General features: G+C 55.4%; 2 protein-coding genes across 7 annotated transcripts; both read right to left on the bottom strand.

Annotated features, from left to right (window-relative positions):
- Positions 1–421: 421 nt before the first annotated feature.
- Positions 422–11,352, bottom strand: ARFGAP2 (ARF GTPase activating protein 2). Of its 2 annotated transcripts, XM_004457924.5 has the most exons (17): positions 11,072–11,352; positions 10,786–10,904; positions 10,164–10,236; positions 9,480–9,611; positions 9,312–9,392; positions 8,459–8,540; positions 8,124–8,180; positions 7,397–7,438; positions 6,971–7,023; positions 6,340–6,476; positions 6,071–6,202; positions 3,976–4,104; positions 3,763–3,897; positions 2,552–2,678; positions 2,323–2,416; positions 2,085–2,203; positions 422–1,661 (listed from the first exon to the last, which is right to left on the bottom strand). In XM_004457924.5, the coding sequence occupies exons 1-17, from the start codon at positions 11,141–11,143 to the stop codon at positions 1,641–1,643; spliced, it is 1,605 nt and encodes a 534-aa protein (XP_004457981.1). In that variant the 5' UTR covers positions 11,144–11,352; the 3' UTR covers positions 422–1,640. The 2 variants fall into 2 exon arrangements, with proteins under 2 accessions (XP_004457981.1, XP_004457982.1); XM_004457925.5 differs by lacking the exon at positions 7,397–7,438.
- Positions 11,353–11,858: 506 nt separating this feature from the next.
- PACSIN3 (protein kinase C and casein kinase substrate in neurons 3) lies at positions 11,859–20,255 on the bottom strand. Of its 5 annotated transcripts, none has more exons than XM_023588591.3 (11): positions 20,147–20,255; positions 16,455–16,524; positions 16,113–16,203; positions 15,801–15,957; positions 14,817–15,052; positions 14,549–14,704; positions 13,781–13,956; positions 13,523–13,643; positions 13,273–13,409; positions 12,736–12,857; positions 11,859–12,388 (listed from the first exon to the last, which is right to left on the bottom strand). In XM_023588591.3, the coding sequence occupies exons 3-11, from the start codon at positions 16,164–16,166 to the stop codon at positions 12,273–12,275; spliced, it is 1,275 nt and encodes a 424-aa protein (XP_023444359.1). In that variant the 5' UTR covers positions 16,167–16,203; positions 16,455–16,524; positions 20,147–20,255; the 3' UTR covers positions 11,859–12,272. The 5 variants fall into 5 exon arrangements, with proteins under 5 accessions (XP_023444359.1, XP_071074159.1, XP_004457990.1 ...); XM_071218058.1 differs by having other exon boundaries at positions 12,736–12,854; XM_004457933.5 differs by lacking the exon at positions 20,147–20,255 and adding an exon at positions 19,737–20,140.
- Between the last annotated feature and the right edge of the window lie 400 nt (positions 20,256–20,655).

Here is a 20,655-nt window from a genome sequence, read left to right as displayed (position 1 = left end):
ACACACAAACACACACATCCTTTCTTCTGGGATTTAAAAGGGTACATTTTAAATCTGAATATATACAATTTTTAACACCACCAAGAAATAGGCCCCCAGCCAATCCTGTCATGAGGAGCCCGCAGGGTTGCTGCCTGCCCTCAGCCATGTGGCTCAGTGCATGAGTTAAAGGGCCAACTAATACCAGCTCTTTCCTCCGCGTGCAACAGGGTGGTGAGGTCGAGGCTGCACCGGACCTCGCGGCAGCACAGGGCCAAGGAGCCAGGGGCCTTTGGCTTTCAGAGAAGAGACAAGCTGGAGGCCCTGGAGAGAGTGCCCTCAGCTTCTGCACCAGCGTCCTACCAGTATCGGTGGGAGCCCACAGAGTGAGGCAAGGGGCCTGCACTGGCAGGGAGGCAGGATCCAGAGAGGACACTTCAGCTCAGACCAAGAGGGGCCTGGGGCCCCAAGGGGGCTTTATTTTGACACCACTTTGTTTCAATACAAACAGTCCAGAAAGAAAGTCACGTCCCTTTGGGGGAGGGGGGATAGAGTGGTCTGTGTTGCTTGGGAGTCTAACCCACAATCCAAAGGGAGTGGGAGTGGGGGGGGGCAGACTGCCAGCATGGCAGGGGAAGATGGCACCAAGGATGACACAGTGCACGGCCCAGCTGCCATAGGGGGGGCCTGCAGCTCTGTAGGCCCCTCGAGTGCTCAATGGTGGGGTGCTGTCCAGGCCCCAAGGCCAGGATGATGCAGAAGAAAGCTGAGCCCCAGGGGCCTGCTTCTGTCCCTCAGGTCCTCTGCTTCCTTGGCCAGTAGTAAAGCCTCCAAAGTCACAGTACAGAGCACAAGAGCCACCGTGGCCACCATCCAGGGCAAGACGGGACAGAGAAGTCTCAAGAGGGGATGGAGGGTCCTGTGGTCCAGAGACACCCAGAAGTAATCCTGACAGCCCAAGCAAGCACTGTAAAAAGGGGTGGTGAGGCAGAAGAGTAGGAGAAGAGCACTCAAGCCTCCAGTCTGATCCCAAATGAAACCTTTAGGTACCAGGTAAAGTTTCTAGCCCTTAGTAAGGCCCAGACAAAGGTCCATCTCCTCTCCTGCCCTCTCCTAGCACCCAAGAGGCCACCGGTGGCAGCAGCAGCAGCAAATCCAAAGCCTCTCTCCCCTGGGGCTGTCTACAGCACTCTTTCCAGGCCTCCCCCCCCACTGGTCCCAGGGGACTAAGGCCAAAGCCCCCAGACAACCCAGAAGGATCCTTGAGCCAGCCAAAAAGCCTCACACTTCTCACTTTCCCTACTTGAGGAAAGGCTGGACCCGGAAAAAGCCTCCCCACAGGAATTCCCTCCCCTTACTCCCAGTGTGGGAGGACAAATGAGCAGCAGCTTGGAGGAGTGGGGAGCAGGACTGGAAGGACAGTAATTTGTCACACAAGGGAGGGGATATGAGGGGAACAGAACAAAGGGCTCAATCCACAGGCAGAGGACAAGGGCTGGTACTGACCATTCCCCTCACCCAAAGTCCTCAAAGGCCACCCCGCTCACACCACACTATATAAAGTAACAAATGCTCCGCAGTTTCCCCAAGGCAGGCACCCCTGGCCTGGGAAGCACAGGGTTCTTGCTGTCACGAACATATGCCTGAGCCATGACGCTTGATCAGTAGGAACCATAGCGATCCTAGGGGTGAGGGTAAGAAAAACAAGGTCAGTCTCTAACCTACCATGGTTTCCCAGCACGCGGACCCCTTCCCCAACACACACCACAGCAGAAGTGAGGCTGCAGGGGGCTCTGCACACCAGGCACCAGTCCCACCGTGGCAGAGAATGTTTTATATTTTACTGTGACTTGGGAAGGGAGCTGTGGTCAGAACCCAAGGGGGAAGCCTGCCTGATCTCAGAGCTGGGGAGGGAGGAAGAGCGGTACAGGTGACAAGACTGGGAAAAGAGCAGTGTGGGCATGGCATCATTTTACAGAGAGGCCCTGGCCTGGTACAGAGCTCAAAGGAGGCTGCCCCTCCACAAAAAGAAAATGCTGTTTATAAGGCCAAGAGGGATTACCCAGTAGCAGTGTTCCCTCCCACCCCAAGTCAAGCAGCCTCACCTGCAAAGAATTCATTACACCATTGGCCAGCACAGCCATCTTCCCAGCCACAGACTTGACACCCTGCTTAAACTGTGCAATGTCAGCTGTAGGGAGCACATTCCCCAGAGATACGCTGCCTGTAAAAGCAAGGGAAGGGGTGACCCAGAGCCCTGCGGGAAGTCCTTCCCAGCCAAGAGGGCCCCCCAGCTCGGCTCAGAGGCCTCACTTGGTATCTCCCACCCCAATGGGCCCCTACCTGCTCCATGAGCTCCATCCACCTCCCCAAAGAGGTCTGAAGAGCTGATGGCACTACTGCCCGAGAGCTGCTGTAACCGAGACCTGGCTTCGTACTGTGATGAAGAAAAGAAAGGGCCCCGGGATCTTTTGGCCAATGACCCAGGACCCATACAGGCCAAAGCAACAGCTGGGAGGAAGCTCTGTGTCTACCTGCTGCCTCCAGCCTCAGGGCACACGACTCCACTTACCTCGGTATCTACCTCCCGCCCAAAGAACATGTCAGATGAGATGGCTTTGGCTCCTGCAAATTTCTGACACGCTTCACTGGACTCGAGCCCGGAGCTCCGGATCTCCACTTCCCTCCGGTTTGCAGCTCTGAGGGGTGGATGTGGGACAACATCTCTAACCCCTCCCATGACCACCAGGGGAGGCAGAGTTCAGAGGTTGAAGAAAGTCCCACAGACTTTTATTCATCTTCCGCCAAAAAAACCTTCTGAAGATGGCTTACTATGTCCCCATTCTATCTGTGGTTGGGACCCAGGGGCTGTCTCCCATGGATGAGGAGCCCCCAAAGGGATGCTCTGAGACCCTCCCTTCACACTGAAGCCAAGGCATAGTATGTTACCTACCATCAGGCAGGGTGGAAATATGGTTTGAAGGGGCCCAGGCTTCTCCCCAAAACACTACAGCTTAAGTCAAGGTTCAGGGGGTTGTAATGTCATCAGTGCTTTACTGACTGCTAGTCACAGCTAGCCTAAGACTAGGGGTTAGGTCTTGGTTTGCCTGGCATAGTCCTGGTCTACATACTCTCCATAATTATTAACTGTCAAAAGCATCCTAGTGTGGGTAAGAAACTGTCATTCCTACCTGACACTGAATAGGCAAAGACACTGGCCTAGGTGTTTTATTAGTTGCATTATACTTAATCTAATTACGTTTAATCTAATTTAACCCTTCCAGGGACCCTGTGTAGTAGTTAATTATGTCCCCATTTTATAAACAGATGATTTAGAGATCATTTATCAACAAGTAGATGAAAACAGGATAAGGTTTTTACATTTATTTTTTTTATTTTTATAAGGTTTTTTAAAAAACCTGAAAAATAAATAAGACAGGGGTCAGAGACACCTGTGGGCAGTCAAGACTGAAGCGTTAAGCCAGGCTCTCCTGCCAGAGAGAAATGGATCCCAAGCCAAGGAGACTGCCAGGCCCTCTGTGGTAAGAGAGCACAGCTCAACCAAAGCCTGATTCCTGTATGTCTAATACAGTACCCACTAGCCACATGTGGCTATTTAAATTTAAATTCACTTAAATCAAAATGAATTGTCAGTTCCTTTGTTGCTCTAGCCACATTTCAAGGACTAAAAACCAAGTGGCTAGTGGCTACCACACTGGACAACACACAGATCCATATGACTTCCATCATCACAGAAAGTTCTACTGCCCTAGACCACACTACCTTTCTGAAATAGGCCGGATACTTGAGATGGTCACTTCTGGCTCCTTCTCCTCCACCCTGTCCATACCCCAGGTGGCATCTGTGTCCCAGCGGGAACCGAAACTTTCTCCCAAGGAGAAGGGGTTGTCCTTGTACCTGGAAGAAAGTAAAGTGGCTCAGAGAAGCCTGCTGAGGAGCATGGTGGCCCAGTCTGCTCCCCAACAATAGCCTTACTTTGGGGGTCCAGAGGCGAAAGTACCAACATCGTCAAACAAGTCCAGCTGTGAGCGGGAGGACTTTGCACTCACTGGGGTTTCCTGCTCGATCACCTGCATCTCAGACAGCACCGAGTGGGAGACAGAACTATGGAGAGAAGCATAGCCGAGACATGAGACCAGTGGTAAACACAAGTGTCGCTGCGTAAGAGAAGACGCCTAGTGCTGACATAATCTGGTTCTCCTCCACTGGTCACCATCCACAGCCTCCTCTCTCCACCTGCGCACAGGACTTGGTCCAGCGCCACAGTTGGGTCTGGCAGGGAATGCTAGGGATGGGTGAACGAAGGAGCACCTCCCCGGATCGTCTACGCATCTGCGAGGGCTTCCCTGGCACACAGCCACTTGTCTTTTACAATTTTAATCAAAATGCACACCAAATGAAAGTGCTCTGTTCTTAAAAACAACTCTCAAGCTGTCTGTACCATGAACCATATCCTTCACTGAGACAAATGCACACACACACACAAAGGAAAAAAGGAAAACTGACTCAAAACCAGGGAAACAAGTCTAGCGAAATCAAAGGATGTATTTTTAATTAATACCTCTTTGCTTTTTTTTTTTAAAGTATTTCAAAGCACAAAACTTGGCCTTATGCCCTAAAACCTAGATCTAAATTTCAGTTTCCCAACGAGCAGGGACATCTAACTGGCAGGCAGTACCAATTCTTGATGCCTCTGAAAGTCTCCTCCTCTGTCATGCTTCACAGAGATACTTTCAGGATCAATCTGATTTAAATACATTTAAAACATATATACAGCTTTTAGTTGGAAGAACCCCAGGGAGTAAATATTTTGCAATAAGTCTGTAAACAGGGTGTGCTGGGCTTGATTGTTTCACTGCAAAAACAAAACAAAAAAACATAAAACCAAACAAAAACAAAAAACAAAACAAAAAAACTGAAAAAAAAAAAAAGAATACACACATTCCTACATATATTTAAATATATGTATACATGTATTACCCAGCCTTTGAAAAATTGTTCATACTCTTGTGACTAAAACAGGGGAATGGGTAGAGATCTAAAGTCCTTTTCAGAAATAAAATTTTATGTTTTGCCGATTAGCTGTTACAATGGCAGCACACAGACTGAAAGGAAATGACTGAAGTCCAACTGGCGCATGTTCTTAAGATCAAATAAGAAATATCCAGCCTCATCTTTTTCCAGGGAAATAAGAGCATAAGGGCTAAAAGCACTGAATCTGGAATTAAACAAGTTTGTGTTCAAAAGCTAGTTCTGCCAATTACTAGTTTTGTGGGCTCTGGGCAAGTTGCTTAATTGCTCTAGGTCTCAATTTTCTCATCTGTGAAAAGAGAAAAATCCTCCTGCATAGGACTACTGGGTTTATGTGTTAAGGCCATGGTGGAACTCACACCCCCTCTGAAGGAGCAGCTTCTGTTGGCACCAAGCTAACTGCAGTCAGGAATGCTGGCCCCAACTGTAGGATATTCTGATTTTTTTTTTAAGAGAAGCCAAACCTCTAGCTTTATTACTGAAAGCTCTAGATATTTAACTCATAACGCAGAGCAAACAAAATGCATGAGAAAAGCTAACTGCAACCACTGCTTTTGTTTTTTAAGAAAACCAGAGCAACACAAGCCCACTGGTTCTCAAAGAGGAAAGATACTGCCTGACAAAAGGGCAACTGAAATGGGGAGGGGGGGAATTGTGGGGTGTTATAGTGTCCGTTAGCACAACTGGCATTAGGTTCTCAGGGGTGAAGGATGTTAACAGCTCCACAACTCTCAGACCATATGAAATAAGGAACTGTCCCACTCAGGAGTGCCATTAGTTCCCCCTCTAAGAAACACCCCCTTTAGTCTCTTGGACATATCAAGATCGCACCTGATACTATGTTTTGTTAATTCAACTAATACTATTATTAAGCACATACCTACTACATGCCAAGCATTGTGCTAGGCACTTTAAGCAACAGGCAAAACTATCTATTCAGCTTTGTACAAAGGCTAAACCTAGAACTGCTGGGAAGAACCTGCAATGGTTCCCAGAGAACAATGGACTTCCCCTGCCACACCCCTGGGCTGAGCCTCACCTTCGGGATACCAAGCCCATGCCCAGTCTCTCTGCCTGCTCGCGCTTCTTCCCTTCCAGATTCTGTAGCTTTTTCTCCTCCTTCTTACGATCAATCTGGAGCTCCTGGTAGGCCAGACGCATGGAGGCAACCCTTAGAGGGAAAAACATGTCAGAGGCCAGCACCCATCCTGACCTGCCCTACCTGCCGGCCCAGAGCTAACTCCCACCCACCCATCTCTGTCTGATCTCAAGCAGCAAACAAGCCAGGCCCTTGGGGAAAGCACTCACATGGACTCCTCGGCCTGCTTCTTGGCATCAGCTGCCTGCCGCTCACGGAGCTTCTCGGCCACCTGGGCCTGCCGCTCAATCTCACTGAAGCTCTGGCTGCTTACCTTCTGGGCTCCTAGGCCTTTCTTGGCACCCAGCTGGAAGGGAGAATCGGGTGATATGGGGCCATGCTGAAGACTATCTCATCTAATCCCTCCCCGGCACAGACACTACTCACGCCCACAAGGAAGGGGCTGCCTAATAAAGTTTAGGGTAAGTAATAGCCCATCCAGCACAGCCAAGACTCAACAGTGGCTCTGTTGCAGCTGGGCAGGAGCGCAGCCTATAGGTCAGGGAGGCAGTTAACACTGGCCCAGCAGAGGCCTCAGGGTCTGAGGACAGCGGCTAATGCTGAGGTCCAGTACGAGCCAAGCACTCTGCTAAGCCCTTGCTGCGCATGATCTCACTCACTCCCGCCAGAAACCCCTTCAAGATGGGCATCTTTCCATCCCCTTCACAGGTAAGGCTCAGCAACATTAAGTATCTTTGCCAAAGTCATACAGCCAGTAAGTGGTAGAGTCAAGGGGTGAACCCAGGTGGTCTGACTGCAGCTCCTAACCACTCCACCATACTGCCTCCTTTCCCCACCTACCCCTTTCTTAGCAGCTGCTGGCTTCTTCTTGCCAATGATGGAGGTTTTCAGTTCTGTGTGAGAAAGAAGCTGGGCATGAGCTAGGATAAAGGGTAGCAGCAGCCAGCAGCTCAGTCCAACCATGCAGCTTCACCGCAAGAGCTTCTAGAAAAACAGCTGAAGGTAGGAGAAAGCAAAGCTGCCACCACCAGTTCCAACCGATGGTATCCAGGGTTAGTCCAAGCCAAAACAGACAAAGTTAAAGACGATTACTGACTACCAACAAATTGAGACCACAACCTATACCTGAAACACCAGAGAAAATCAAAGCCCTTGAACCAACATGAAGACTGCTATGCAGGGGAAAGATGCCAAACACTAGCCTCAGCTCCTAAAGCAAGGAGCTGACGTGCAAGGGGCCAGCCTCTCCAAGCAGCTGTTGGTTACCTCTGGCAGGAAGAGCCCCTTTAGCAGACAGAAACATGGACTCTGGAGGAGAGACAGAATTGTGGCTAACAAGGGGCCCACCCCAGGGACTCCATACAGGTCCCAAGTCCAGAGGCCAAAGTGACCCAGAGGCCTCTACAGGAACCAGCTTCAGACTGAGCCATGCTAGCCTTTTCACAGGTCAATCGGGCTGTCATTATTTTGTATCTTCCTGCCCCAACCCGTAAAGGTCAACAGAACAAACTGGTTTCAGCAAATAGATTGTTCACCCTGAGGCAAGTCTGACGGACACTAAGGAAAGAATAGAGAAGAGCTGAAGAACAGACCAGGGAGCGGCTGAGAAAAGCCAATGTCACCTTCAGCCTTAGGCAGTTCAGCGTGGTACCCCACCCCAGGAAAGGACAGCAATGACAATGGAGCCACCTGCCCAGCGTCAGACTCCAGTCCCAGGCAGGCCTCCCCATTGTGGCTAGACCCAGTCCCATACCCAGAGGCAGACCCCAGTCTTATACACCAGCAACCCCCAAGTTCAACAAGGGCCTGGCTCTAAGGTCCCTGCAGTCAACGTGGCAGCCACCATTTCAATCAATCCCCACCCCAGAGAGACCAGATGTGCAGTCTCCTTGGCCTCAGTCTACATGACGAGGCAGCAGATCTGGAAAAAACACCTGAGGCCCACCCTCTCCCTCTCCCAGTCCACCCCACACCCATCAGCTGGCATACTGACCCAGAGAGGCTTTGGGCGAGGTGCCAAGCAGGTCTGTATTGGGGCCATTCTCTGGCTCTGTTGGCATAATGGTGGGAGTCAGGTGTAAGGCTCAAAGTGTCCCGTGATCTTCCCTTAAAAAAAGTGACGAACAAGAGTAGAGTGCACTCGCTTTACTGAGATTACTGAGGCCACCAAAGGATTAAAGAAATGGCCACTAAGAGACTGAAATGAATCCCAGCCCACCCAGAGATGAAGAGACCCCCCACTCCTAATCCCTTGGCCTAGTGTCCCCTTCCTAGCCCCGGGTCCTTTCTCAGGACCCAGGCACTTGGTTGGATCTGGGCTGAACTCACGTGCCAGGCCACTGCTGTCAGCAGATGGGGCTGGCTGCTGGGTTTCTGAAGGTTCAGTAGCTGGTGCATCCCAGGCAGGGGGCTGAAAAGGAGGTCAGATCACAGAAGCCTCAATGAGCATTTCTGCTGACAAGGAGCACCAAGAACCTACCAATACCTTCTGGGTATGAAGGCCTGTTCCAAGCCCATAAGGGAAGGAGGTTGGCAAGTAAATTCCAAGTTCCAATTCACTATGGAAGAAAGAAATAGGAAACTAACAGCCCCCTCTTTACCCCTCCACTATTTATTTAGAGCCAGAGCCCACTCCCCTATTTTAATAACAATTACTGGATACTTCCCACTTTCCAAATACAAATCTAAAGACTTTTCACATACAAATGTATCTACTAATCCCAACCAATTCTATGAGGTAGATTCAGCTCAATTTTAAACCTTAGGTTCTGACAGATTAAATCTTGGCCAGCATCAAAGAAATGCTATGCAGAAGAATAGGGAGTCAAACAGTGTATGACTTCAGTGCCCAGGACCAGCAGAGGGGAAACCCTCCTGACAGGGAAAAGGGAATCCTTTCATTTTCCCCAACCACAGTGCCTCTGGTAGAGGGGAAGAATCCAGGAAAATTTGTTTGTGGCCCTTGAAATCTCTTGGAAACTCCTCTTCCTCCCTTCCTCCCTATATGAGTCCACTGTTAAAGAGGGTCACATTGTACCCCCATTCGTGGGAGAAACAGGCAACAGTCACCAACTCAAAGGACCCCGGACATTCCCTGTCCATGATGGCAGAAGGCCTTGGCCTTGGTAAGTAAACCACTTATCTGGAACAACTGTGGGAAGCATTTCTTGTGGGCACTCACTTGACTATGTTCTGTGAAGAAATCAGAGTCCTTCTTCTCCGGGGAGTGGCTAGAAGCACTACTAATATTGTCTATCCAAAGCTAAAAGGGAAAAGGCACTCCTGGAACACAGGGTTCAGAATACACCCACTCTCATCCATTATCTCACCCTTGGGAACAAGCACTTACATCAGTGCCATGCCTAGCCAGGGCTATACTTCCCAGCTGCCGGATCTTTTCTCGGTACATCTGGGCAGCTCGGCTGTTATATTTGGTATTGGCATCGTTGGCTGTGCATCCATGTTGGCGGAAGAAAGCCGTCTGAGGAGTGAAGAAGAGAGGAGAGCATGCTACAGGTGATTCTCACCAAAGCAAAAATGCACTGGCCATAGAAAGCACCCCCTTATACCAGCACAGCTTTTATTTATTTAGACAGGATGGTACACTCTAATATACCAGGGTTTTCCATAGATATAAAGTTGCTGAGAAATTCCTGCAGAAAAACACAGCTTCCCATTTTCAGAGATGGCGAATTGAAATCCACCCCTCCTCAACCCTACCTGAGGACAGCATATCATACCCACCCCACTGCCCAGCCTTCACCCAGGCAGGTCCACAAGACCAATGATGTGGAGACCTCAACTCCCTTGGAATTTCTCCCAAGAACATCTGTCCAGTTTGGTCTAATCTGATGTTCCTTTGAGACCTGTGACCAATTTCCCAATTTAGAAAATAGTGTTGGATGCTGTTACTGATCGGGGAACTCTCTGAACAGAGAAACTGAGAGGGCCTCCTAGGAAGTCATTGTAAAGTTAACACCCAAGCAGAAAAATAGGTTTGGGGGTGGGGAGGAGAAGGTAGAAGGAACTTTACCGCATTGGCATTCCCGCCAACCTGCATACACCTCAGCTGGAACCAGCTCCAGTTGGAATCCAACTCTGTGGATCTGTGTGCAAAGGTTGTGTGTCACCACCAGCAAGCACCAGGAGAAACGATCCCTGGCAGACCTGCCATTTGGTCTCCAGCAGTCACGGGTGCCCAGATATTAATCGGCCACCACCCCATTTCCGTCACTCTACCAGGTTCCACGAAAGCTTAGCTCCTCATTCATTTCTTCAAAAGGATGCTACTTATTTCCCCTGATCAGAGAGGGGAGTGAATTCCCAGCCATACAAGCTTGCTCTTGCTTTTTCCTCTCAAGGACAGCCACAGTCTCATTTTACACATACTGGGCCAACATATCCGCAACAACAGGGTCAAAGCTGCTAATTTTCCCCACAAACTAACGTTCAGAATTTCACATTTGACCTCGAGGAAATAAGACGCGGAGACGAATCGCCTATGTGGCAAGGGGCCTACACAGGCGATTCCCTCCAATAGCAGGCTTCCGGGCACTGACCGCGGAGCGGTCCCTGTCGGGGCAGCCACCCGCCTCTGCCGACCACACAGCCCCGGCCGGCCGAGGGGAGGCACGGCAGCCGCGGGGACGCCTCACCTGATGAAGCTGAGATGGACACCCAAGGAGCGGTGTACGCCGGAACAGTCAATGCACAGGAAAACACCGTACGTGATGCTGGACCAACTCGGATTCTTGGCACCACAGTCGAAGCAGGCCTGGGTGAAGGCGATAAACGAATGGTCAGGGGCTCCGAGTCGAGGCCGGGCTTTGACACCCCAGGAAAATAGCCCGCCGCCAACCCCTCTCCCTCCCTCAGGCTTCAGGGAAGCCGAGAGACCCCTCTTTGCCGGGGCCGGATCTCGCACGCCACACGTTCATGCACCTTGTTGGTTGGAATCGCACGAAGCCTCTTAAAAAGAGCCTGGATTTCGGTCTTGCTCGGCTCCGCCGCCATTTTCTCTCCTTCCCAGTCACTACCGCGAAGGACGGGTCCTGGCGCGGGCCAACCCACAGCTGAGAAGGCGGGGCGACCCGGTCGGCCTCAGCTCTGCGCCAGCCAGCCGCAGCAGGGGTGCTTTGGTCCCGATCTGCACCAATGAGCAGCCGGCGGGGCCGGAGCAGGGACGTCAGCAGTACCGGGCTCCACAGTCGTCGCAAGAATAAACGCCGCGCCCAGCCAGGGCCAATCGGGTGCCAGGGCGGGGCGACGGCTCGCGGGCTGGCCCAAACCTCCTCGGGAGCGCTACCGTGATGTACTGGTTTAGCGAGAAAGTGGAGCGTCGGCCCCCGGCGCAAGGCGGGTGCTTCCCTGAGGCCACGGGCGGGCGCTTTAGCGCTGGCCAGTTACCATAGATGAGCAATGACTAACGTCCTACACCAAGCACACACGGTCGGACAGGCCAGGACGAAAAGACCCATTGGCCCGCCTCCCACCCAGCTCAGAACTCTGGTCCCAGGACCCTGCTTTGACCCGTCACCGACTCACAACCAAGCCTGGACTCCCTTCCACCCCATGCCAGGTAAAGCAGGTACCAAGCTGGCAAACCCTTGCCCACCACCCCAACCCCAGAACATACTATACTCTAGGATCCTGGACCTCCCCTCCGTGCCTCTCTCCGATGCCCTCTGGGCACCTGGCAAGAATGGAATATCAAAAAAGATGCACAGCCTTACAGTGTTTTGTGGGTTTTTTTGTTTGTTTTCAAGTTTAATACACACTAGAACAAAACACAAAAGAAAAGTGCTGCTAAGCTAGAACTACACTCACCCCAAGCCCACCCAAAGAAGCCCAAAACAGAGGCCAGAACTGGGTCCACAACTCCTGGGAAGGCCCAGGCATCCCTGAACCCTCTGTCACCTCCTGACATCCCCATCTTGCCCTCAGTCTAGACTCAGTTGGCCCTTCCCGACTAGGCCCTTCCTAGACTCAGGCCCCTCCCCTCCTGGAGTCCCAGGATTTGCTCTCTCCTCAAGGGAAGAGGAGCAGGAGCACCATGGCTCAGGGCCCTCAGGGCAGTCTGTCCAGGAGAAGGTGGGCTCTGACCCAAGGTGGAAAAGTGGTGCAGGAGGGCTGTCACTGCAGGTCAGGCCCCCACGCATTCCACATAGTTGGCAGGGTACAGGCCGATGCGTCCACTCTGCAACTGGCCCTGGCACCAGCCCTGCTCATCCTCCTCGCTCATCTTCAGCAGCTCCTCCCCTGGGGAAAGAGGGACTGGTCACTGGCAGTTGCCCTGGCCCAGCCTCTCTTTTTGTGATGGGTCAAGGATGGCATGTGGTGGTGGTGGAGGAGGGGAGGAAGACCACACGAATGCCCGGCTAGGAGAGCCATGGCTCAGGCAGAGGGAGGTGGGAGTCAGCAAGCTGCCCTGCCCACATCCCGAATGCAGCCATCAAGTCCCAACCGGTGACTTAGTGGAAGGTGAGGGCTCAGAGAAAACTGGCCCTGTATAAAGGGGTGTCTGGCTTCCCTTTTCCAGACCCCTGCTCGGGCTTGTAAGGGAGGAATTGAAGTCTGGAAAGAAGAGGCAGGGCATTCCAGGGTACCTGCTTGGAAGCTCAGCTCATCAGCTTCCTGGCCTGCGTAATCATAGAGTGCCCGCACTCGGACCCCGGTGGTGGCCTTCCGGGAACTCTCCTCATCGGACCACTCCTCATCCTGCCCGCTGCTGGGGGGGGGGGCAGAAGGGCTCAGGCTCCGGGGACAAGGAAGACCTTGGGCCTGAGGATCCCACAACTCAGGTAAAGGGCTTCCTCCCTGGAGAAACTCAGAGAGGCAGGCTGGGGTGGAGCTGGGTGATTCTAGTGCACCTGTGCCACTCAGGACTGTGAGCGCAGGGGAGATTCCTGCCACAGCACTGATGTAAGGTGTGTGTGATCGGGGACATGGGAAATGCCAGGCAAATCTAAACCACTGGGAAAACAGCTATGATTACAACTTCTAAATAGGCCTTAAGATCCCCAGCACGGCACCAATTTTCAACTCGCTTCAGGTGTGAAGGGAACGAACTGAAGAAGACAGAAAAGGAGGGCAGGGCAGGGGGCAAGCTGTTCCTTTCCTGCAGCCTGGCTCCCGACTCTCACCCTGGGGAACTCAGAGACTGGGGTTGGGGTGCGGCGCCATCTCTTGTGGGCACGATGCTGGTCAGTGTAACCTCATTGGGGCTCCGGCCGCCTTTCTCCTTGCGGCTGATTGTCCTCTGTGTGTCTAAGGACCACTCCTGTGGGAACAGTGCTTAGGGTCAGGCTGAGATGGCAGCCAGGGGCATCTAAACCGGCCCTCACCTGCTTCAGCCCACCCCACCTCCCACCCCACCCAGCCTGGGACACGTGCCTCAAACTGTGGCCAGTTCATGGCCATGCCGGGCCCATGGGTGCTGCGCCACCAGCGCAGGTCCTCTTGGTCACTGGCTGCCTCGATGCTCTGATGCAGGTCGCGGTGGAGCTCTTGGAACCTGCGGCCCGAGGCTCGGCCCTCAGTCAGGGAAGCCCTGGGCGCCAGCCTCCCCCAATCCTGTTCAGCCTGGCCAGAACCCAGGGGGGATGGAGGAGACCCAGGACTCCCCACAACCCCCCAACCCCCAGGTCATACTTCTCACTGCTGGAGAGGTCCAGGTGCTGGTGTAAGGTGAGCAGCGTGTCCTTGAAGAAGAGAAGCCGCTGGCGCTCGGCGGCTTGGCAGGCCTCGAAGGCCTGCTCCATGTCCTCCATGTAGCGCGGGGTATAGCGGTGCAGCTCCGCCAGTGTCTGCTCGTACTGGGTTTTTGTCTGGGTGGGAGGGTAGGGGGCCTAGTGAGGAGGCGCCCTTCTTCCACTCAGGGCCCCACCAGTATTTACTAAGCTCTTGCCATAGGCCAGACTCTGGGCAGTCAGTCGTTGAGACCCAGCCCCTGGCCTCAAGGACCCCAGCAACCTAGCAAGGGAGGTGACATTCAGCCACAGCAGCTATAAGAGTCTGGTGGAGAGTGACAGCAGGTCAATCTTTAGGGAGGGGTGGCTGAAATCAGGAAAGGCTTCATGGAGGAGGTGAAAACTGAGCAGCACCGCCAAAGGTGGGGAGGATTTGGATATGCAGGGTTGGAAGAAAGGGCACACTGAACAGAGCAGATGTGAGAATCTATCCCAGGAGATACGCTGTGAAAGGAAAGGAGCTGGGGCAGTCTCCTCAGCTAAGATCATCCCTGGTCTAGGGACCCACTGCCTGAAATCCCACATTTCTTTTCCTGGGGAAAGCATCACCTTTTCTCAGGCTCCTCCTTTAAACGATAAGGTGGCAGGTGAGGGTTAGAGTGACAAGAGCGCTGGGGGGTGGAAGAGGCAATCAGGAAGCCTGGGCCAGGGCCAGGTCATCTGCCTGTACCTTCTCGGCCTCCTTGGTACAGCGCTCCACCCGCTCTTGCAGTTTGCGCAGCTGCTCCTGAGAGACCGCACTGTCCGCCTTTGCATGGCTCTCCCGAGTCTGGGCCGTCTTCTCGTCCTTCCGGGTTGCATGGTAGCTCTTCTTGGAAGCCTCAACCTGACATGCATGGGGACAACTCCAGACCCTGGGTGCCATGCTCTGGCCCCCTTCAGTCCCTTGCAGACCCAAGCAGAGGCCTGCCGCTGACACGCTTCACGCCCAGACTCACCTCCTTCAGCCTCTTTAGCCAGGGCTTCTGGGCCTTGCGGAATCCATCCTCGGCAGCCCGGCTCTCGCGGAAGCCACCGAGCACGGGCCGGTGGAAGGCGCCCCGCTGCCAGGCACGCACCCGATCGCTGTCTTGCCCCTGCAGCTTCTCCCGCACCTCCAGGTGCAGCGCACTCAGCCTCTCGGCCGCCGTGAAGAAGGCGTGCCAGGCCTTCTCCAGCGTGCCATACTGGGGGCCTGCAGGGAGGCAAGGGGCTTGGACCAGGCCTGGGAGCCACGCTAAGGGAGCCCAGCCCCTCTCAGTGGGTGCTACTCTGGGTGCCAGGCTTCGGGGCACCCAGGGGGTGCAAAGATAAACAACGACAGTATCAGCTGCCATTTACTGAATTTCTTACTCTGTGCCTCCACAGAGGCGGAAGCCTTGCCGCAACCACCAGCCTGAGGTCGGCAGCATTATTTAACAGGTAAGCATTTAACAGCGGAGAAGAAAAGAAGGCCCAGAGAAGTGACATGAACTTGCCCAATGCCCCACTACTACAAGTAGAGCCAAGATTCAAACCCAAGTCCGTGGCATAAACCATGACACTCCACTGTCTCCGAGAGAAGACCCGGCATCTGCCCTCAAGGACAGTAGCTGGTTAGGGTGGAATGATCGCAAGCTCCCAAGTTAGAAGGCCTGGCACTTTCAAACTGGGTGGCTTCAGGCAAGTCACTCTGCCTCCCTGAACATCAGGTGTCCCCTCTCTAAAATGGGGAGAATGAGACCATCGCCGTCAGCGGGCTGTTAGAAATATCAAAATAATTCGTGAAGGTACTTTGCAACCTGTGACAGCACAACCGTGAGGATATCCAGAAGGATCTTCCCTCTCTAAAGGACAGGCAGACATGGGAGCCCCAAACTTTCCATAAGAGGCGCACAGAGAAGCTGCCCTGCTCTTCCCACCCTTGGCAGCCTCTGCTCCCTGCCGGGCCCGAGTGGACTCACCCTTCTCCACGGCACCCCTCCACTTGCGGGCCCAATCCGCCAGCTGCTGGGCATAGGCTTTCTCGATGCGGGCGCGCTCTTGGAAGCAACTGACCAGGTCCCCGCACAGCCGATGCCCATCCTCTACCCGCTGCACTGTCCGCCTGTAGTTGCCAGCCTGTGGTGCACACAAGAAGGATGGCGTCACCAGGGAGAAGTCCCCTTGCGAGCTGGGGCTGACGGCGAAGCAACTGCCCCGGGCAGGTGGCTGAGCCCTGAGAGTGGGGACATTTTGGTGCACCCCCCGCCCAAACCCAGGAGCCTGCTGCTCACCTCCCAGAAACTGCCCCCTAGGGCCTCCCCTCCAGCATCTTCCTCTGGAGCCATGGTGTCCCCGCAGCACGGAATGGTGGCGGATTTGGGGCTGTGGAGGGCAGAGGGATAAGCAGAGCCGCTGGACATATGCTTCTTGAACTAGGAAAAGACTCCTGCCTATCCCTGGGCTTTGCCCCCCCCCACCACCCCCTCCTGCCCAAGAAACCATTAGAGCTAGGACTTAGCAGGCAGAAGTCGCCAGGACGGGCCAGGGTAGAGGCAAGGATGGCAGTTTCAAAGCTCCCCCTCTCACCCTGGGTCTGCCTGTCTCCCCACTCCCCCAGCCCTGCCATAACGTACCTGGAGCCTAAGTTTCACTCAGGGACCTGGGCGTCCAACTCAAAGCTGCCACTGTGACTCTGGCTTGAAGCTACAAGAGCAAAGCAGGGGGTGAGGGTGGGGGCCTAGAGCGTCCAGGGCGGTGCCCAGCTCCCCCAATATAGCAGCTGCTGTCAGAAGCACCAGATTCCAGCCAGGAGAATGCCAGGCGGGTCACACGATCCAGCCAGGGATTAGAAGGCGGGCGGGGGCGGGAGGTGGGCAGAGGGCCCCACTCCCCAGACTCAGGAGGAGAGAAGAGGACTCCTGTCCAAACCAGGCTCCCTCTTCCCGTGCCTTGAATGGCGAGGCGAGCTGGGTACCAGACTAGGCCCAGTGAGAGGGTCCAGGCCCAGCCACACCCCAGGAGCCCCCGTGCTGGGCAGAGCCGGTGGGAGCCAGGAGGCCTGGATCCTCCCTTGGCCAGGAAGCTCAGACAAGTGCATTTCACTGGCCCTCCTTCCCGGGAGCCTCAGCTCCCTCCTAAGATGGAAGTTCTCCCACCTGGTCTGCTTCCACACCAGGGCTGGTGTGAGAGAAACCAGGCAATGAACAAGAGCCATGAGGGGCCAAGCAATCACAAGAAGATACTCCTTCAATCCCACAACATCTACTGAGCTCCCACAGGGCCCTGTGGTGGATAAGCAACAAGCAACCCAGTCCTGCCCTTAAGAAACCCCATGGCGGGAAGCGGACTTGGCCCAGTGGATAGGGCGTCCGCCTACCACATGGGAGGACCGTGGTTCAAACCCCAGGCCTCCTTGACCCGTGTGGAGCTGGCCCATGCGCAGTGCTGATGCGCGCAAGGAGTGCCCTGCCACGCAGGGGTGTCCCCTGCATAGGGGAGCCCCACACACAAGGAGTGCGCCCCTTAAGGAGAGCCGCCCAGCGCGAAAGAAAGTTCAGCCTGCCCAGGAATGGCGCCGCACACATGGAGAGCTGACGCAACAAAAAGAAACACAGATTCCCGTGCCACTGACAACACCAGAAGCGGACAAAGAAGAACACGCAGCAAATAGACACAGAGAACAGACAACTGGGGGGGGGGGGAGGGAAGGGTAGAGAAATAAATAAATCTTTAAAAGAAAAAGACCATATGGGGAGGGATGTGGCTCAAGCGGTTGAGCACCTGCTATCACACATGGGAAGGCCCCAGGTTCCAGTTCCCAGTGCCTCCCAAAAACAAAAAAAAAAAACAAGCAACCAAAAACAAAAAAAAAAACAAGCAAACAAACGAAAAAACCAACTCAGGGGAGCAAGCTGATGTGGCTCAGTGGTAGAGCGCCGGCTTCCCACACACAAGGCATGGCCTGAGGCAGTGTGGAGGAGTCAGGCAGGTGACCAGCCAGTTATAACAGTGTTCTCCAGAATCAGGGAGGAGAGCAAGGCAGATTCCAGCCCTGGAGCCACCACCCAGGGACGAGCAGACAGTGGCACAAGGCCGCGCCCCTCCTGCCTCTGGGCAGGGTCTCAGCTGTCCCCAGCACTGGCTCACAGCCCCTAGAAGGAAATCCTTTCCTCCTCTTAGCAAGCCCCAAGGTCCAAGGCACACAGTGGAGCCCAGGAAGGCAGAGTGTGTGCCTGCTGCCCCCAGCACAGGGCTCTGTCACAGTGCTCCCCTCCAAATGGAAGAGCCCCTCTGCATCCTCCAAAATGCAAACTGGGGCAGCTTCCCCACAGTCCCTCCCTCTGTCCCTCTGCCCTCTGGGCTCCCACAACCCCTTGTAAACCTTCCGGCAGGTGTGTGCATGTGTGTGTGTATATATATATCCCATTAGGTTGTGACTGACAGGACACGATCTAGCTATTGACAGTGACTTCCTAGAGGTCTGATGTGTATTTTCCCAGGCACCAGAATCAGTCATTGTTAGTTGAGTAAAAGTCCAATGAAGTCCAGCCCTAGCAGCTGTGAGGAAGGGCGGCCTGAGTGGGTCCAACACTCCGCTGAGAAGGCGGAGGGTTCAGGCCCCCCTGGAGACCCTGATGGAGAGTGCAAGGAACAGAAGTCCTTGGGCACAGAGCAGGAGAGGGGCAGCTTGCCCCACTAGGGTTCTCAGATCTTCTTCGCCTTGCTTCCTCTTGAGCCTGTCCTGCTTGCCCAGAAAGGACTTGCCAACCAGATGGAGAGCAACAGAGCCAGAGCCATAAATCACAAGGCCTTCAAAGCAGTCAGGCAGCTAGGGGCCTGGGGCTCCTGCCTGCTTCGGCCTCCACGTTCCCCCACTCCCCAGAGAGCTGCCCCCCACCCGTTCTCTCTCTCCAGCCCTAGAACAGAGCAGGCTGTGTGTGCTGGGCTGGCACTGCTCCCTCTGGCCTCCCAGAGCAAACACAAGCCCAAGCCCCAGGCACAGCCCGGCCCCATGTCACCCTCCCCCTTGAACTAGCAGTGAGGGGATGGGTAGAACCCACACCTTGGCCCCCCGTTAGAGAGGGTCAGCACCCACCCTCCTCAGCAGGGGTCTCCTGACCTCAGCAGGGGCCCATACTGGTCCCCAGAACAGGCTTCAGCCAAGTCAAGTGCTCAGAAAGCAGAAAGAAGCAAGCTTCCCAGTCCAGGGAGCCAGCAAGTACTGGACCCAGAGACTTCCTGGGGGGCTCAGCAGGGGTCTCCTCACAGCTGCCTGGGCCAAGGTAGAAAGTCCTAGGGCTCAAGGAAGAACCCATCCTCCCTCCCCACTTGAGGCCAGGAGCTGGGGGCATGTCCTGGGAGGGAGATCGGCCATCCTGCCTGCCCATCCCTGGGTCCTGAGTCACAGACTGCACCCAAGGCCTCTTCCCCCCGCAACCCCTGCCGGTCAGCCCGCAGCCCTGGGACTTGAGGGCTCAAGGAGAAGGCCGTCTGCTGGTCCACAGAGGGGAACCTAGGCTTTAGGGGCTCGAACCCGCCGTCAGAGCTGCCCAGGAGGCTGGGGCAGGGGGTGGCGGGGAGAAGGGAGAGGAGGCAGGGCCAGGGAGGGGCAAAACAAAGGGGGCACTTTAGGAAACCCAACCTGCCGGCTGAGGTGCCTGTTCCCGGATGACGCACTCCAGACTCCGAGCCTCCACACCAAGCCTCAGAGCCCGGCGGCTGCCCGGTCCCTGGCCTCAACCCCTGCGGAGGGTGCCCCTTGGCCAGCGCCCCCCTCGCCAGCCCCGGCGCTGCACAACGCTGAGCCTGCGGAGCCCAAGCGGAGCGGCCGGGCCAGGCCTCGCCATGGAGGCTCCGGGGCTTCTCGGCCAAACTTGTTGAACTTGGTCTCGGCGGGGGTGGGGCGGGCCGCTCACCGCTGGGGAGAGGGGGCGCCCCCTGACCAGGTCGGCCCCGCTGTGGATTCCAGAGGGTGACCCGGGGCAGGAATCGGGGCTCCATACGAAAGGCGGCGGGTCGCCGGGGAGCGGAGCCCGTGCTGGGGCTCCAGGGCGGGCGCGAGGAGGGCGGTGTGGGCCCTCGAGGGGGCCCCCGGAGATGGTCCCCTATCCTGCGTTTGGCGCTTCTGCCCCGACACCCCCTTTTTCCCGGTCGGACCAGGCACCCGCTCGGCTCGGTGGCAGCCCTTTTAGTCCTCGCACGAAGCGGGGAGCCCAGGGGCTCCCGGGGCTGGAGCGGTCCCGCTGCAAACTTCAGGGACTGCGGGAGGAGAGGGCGGGCTCCCGCCGCCGCCGCCCCGCGCGCCCCCCGCCGGGGCCGCACTCACTGCGTCCTCCCTGGGTGCCTCGGGCGGGTGGGGGTCGGGCCACACTCCGGCGGTGTCCTGCCACTCCCGGGCCGGGGCCGCAGCCTCCCGGAGCGCGCCGGGCCCTCCCCCGGGAAGCCCGGCCCCCGGCCCCGCCCCCTCCTTGCCGCCGCGGCCCCATCCTAGCCCGCCAGCGACTGGGGTGCGGGGAGGGGGGGTGCACTCCTCGCCGCGACCGGCCGATCCCCGGCCGCGGGCTCTCGGCTCCTGCGTGGGAGCGCCAGGGCCCACTCCCCAGGGTGGGGCTGCGCGGCTGCGGGGAGTCAGATTTCGACTTTGCCCCTCCCCGACCTTTGCATTGCTTGAGAGAAGGGTGGGAGCCGGGAGGAACCCGTCTGCACCGGGACCCCTCCGAGGGGGGTCTGGGAACCACACTGTCTTACATCCTTTGCCCAGGGTACAGCTGGTGCGAGGCTCACAACCATCTTGTAAGCATTGAGCATTAAGATTCCCAGTGTACAGATTTGGGA

The sequence above is a fragment of the Dasypus novemcinctus genome, chromosome 10 (assembly GCF_030445035.2).
Source record: "Dasypus novemcinctus isolate mDasNov1 chromosome 10, mDasNov1.1.hap2, whole genome shotgun sequence".
In the NCBI taxonomy this organism is placed as follows: domain Eukaryota; kingdom Metazoa; phylum Chordata; class Mammalia; order Cingulata; family Dasypodidae; genus Dasypus; species Dasypus novemcinctus.
This window is presented reverse-complemented; position numbering and strand designations above follow the sequence as displayed.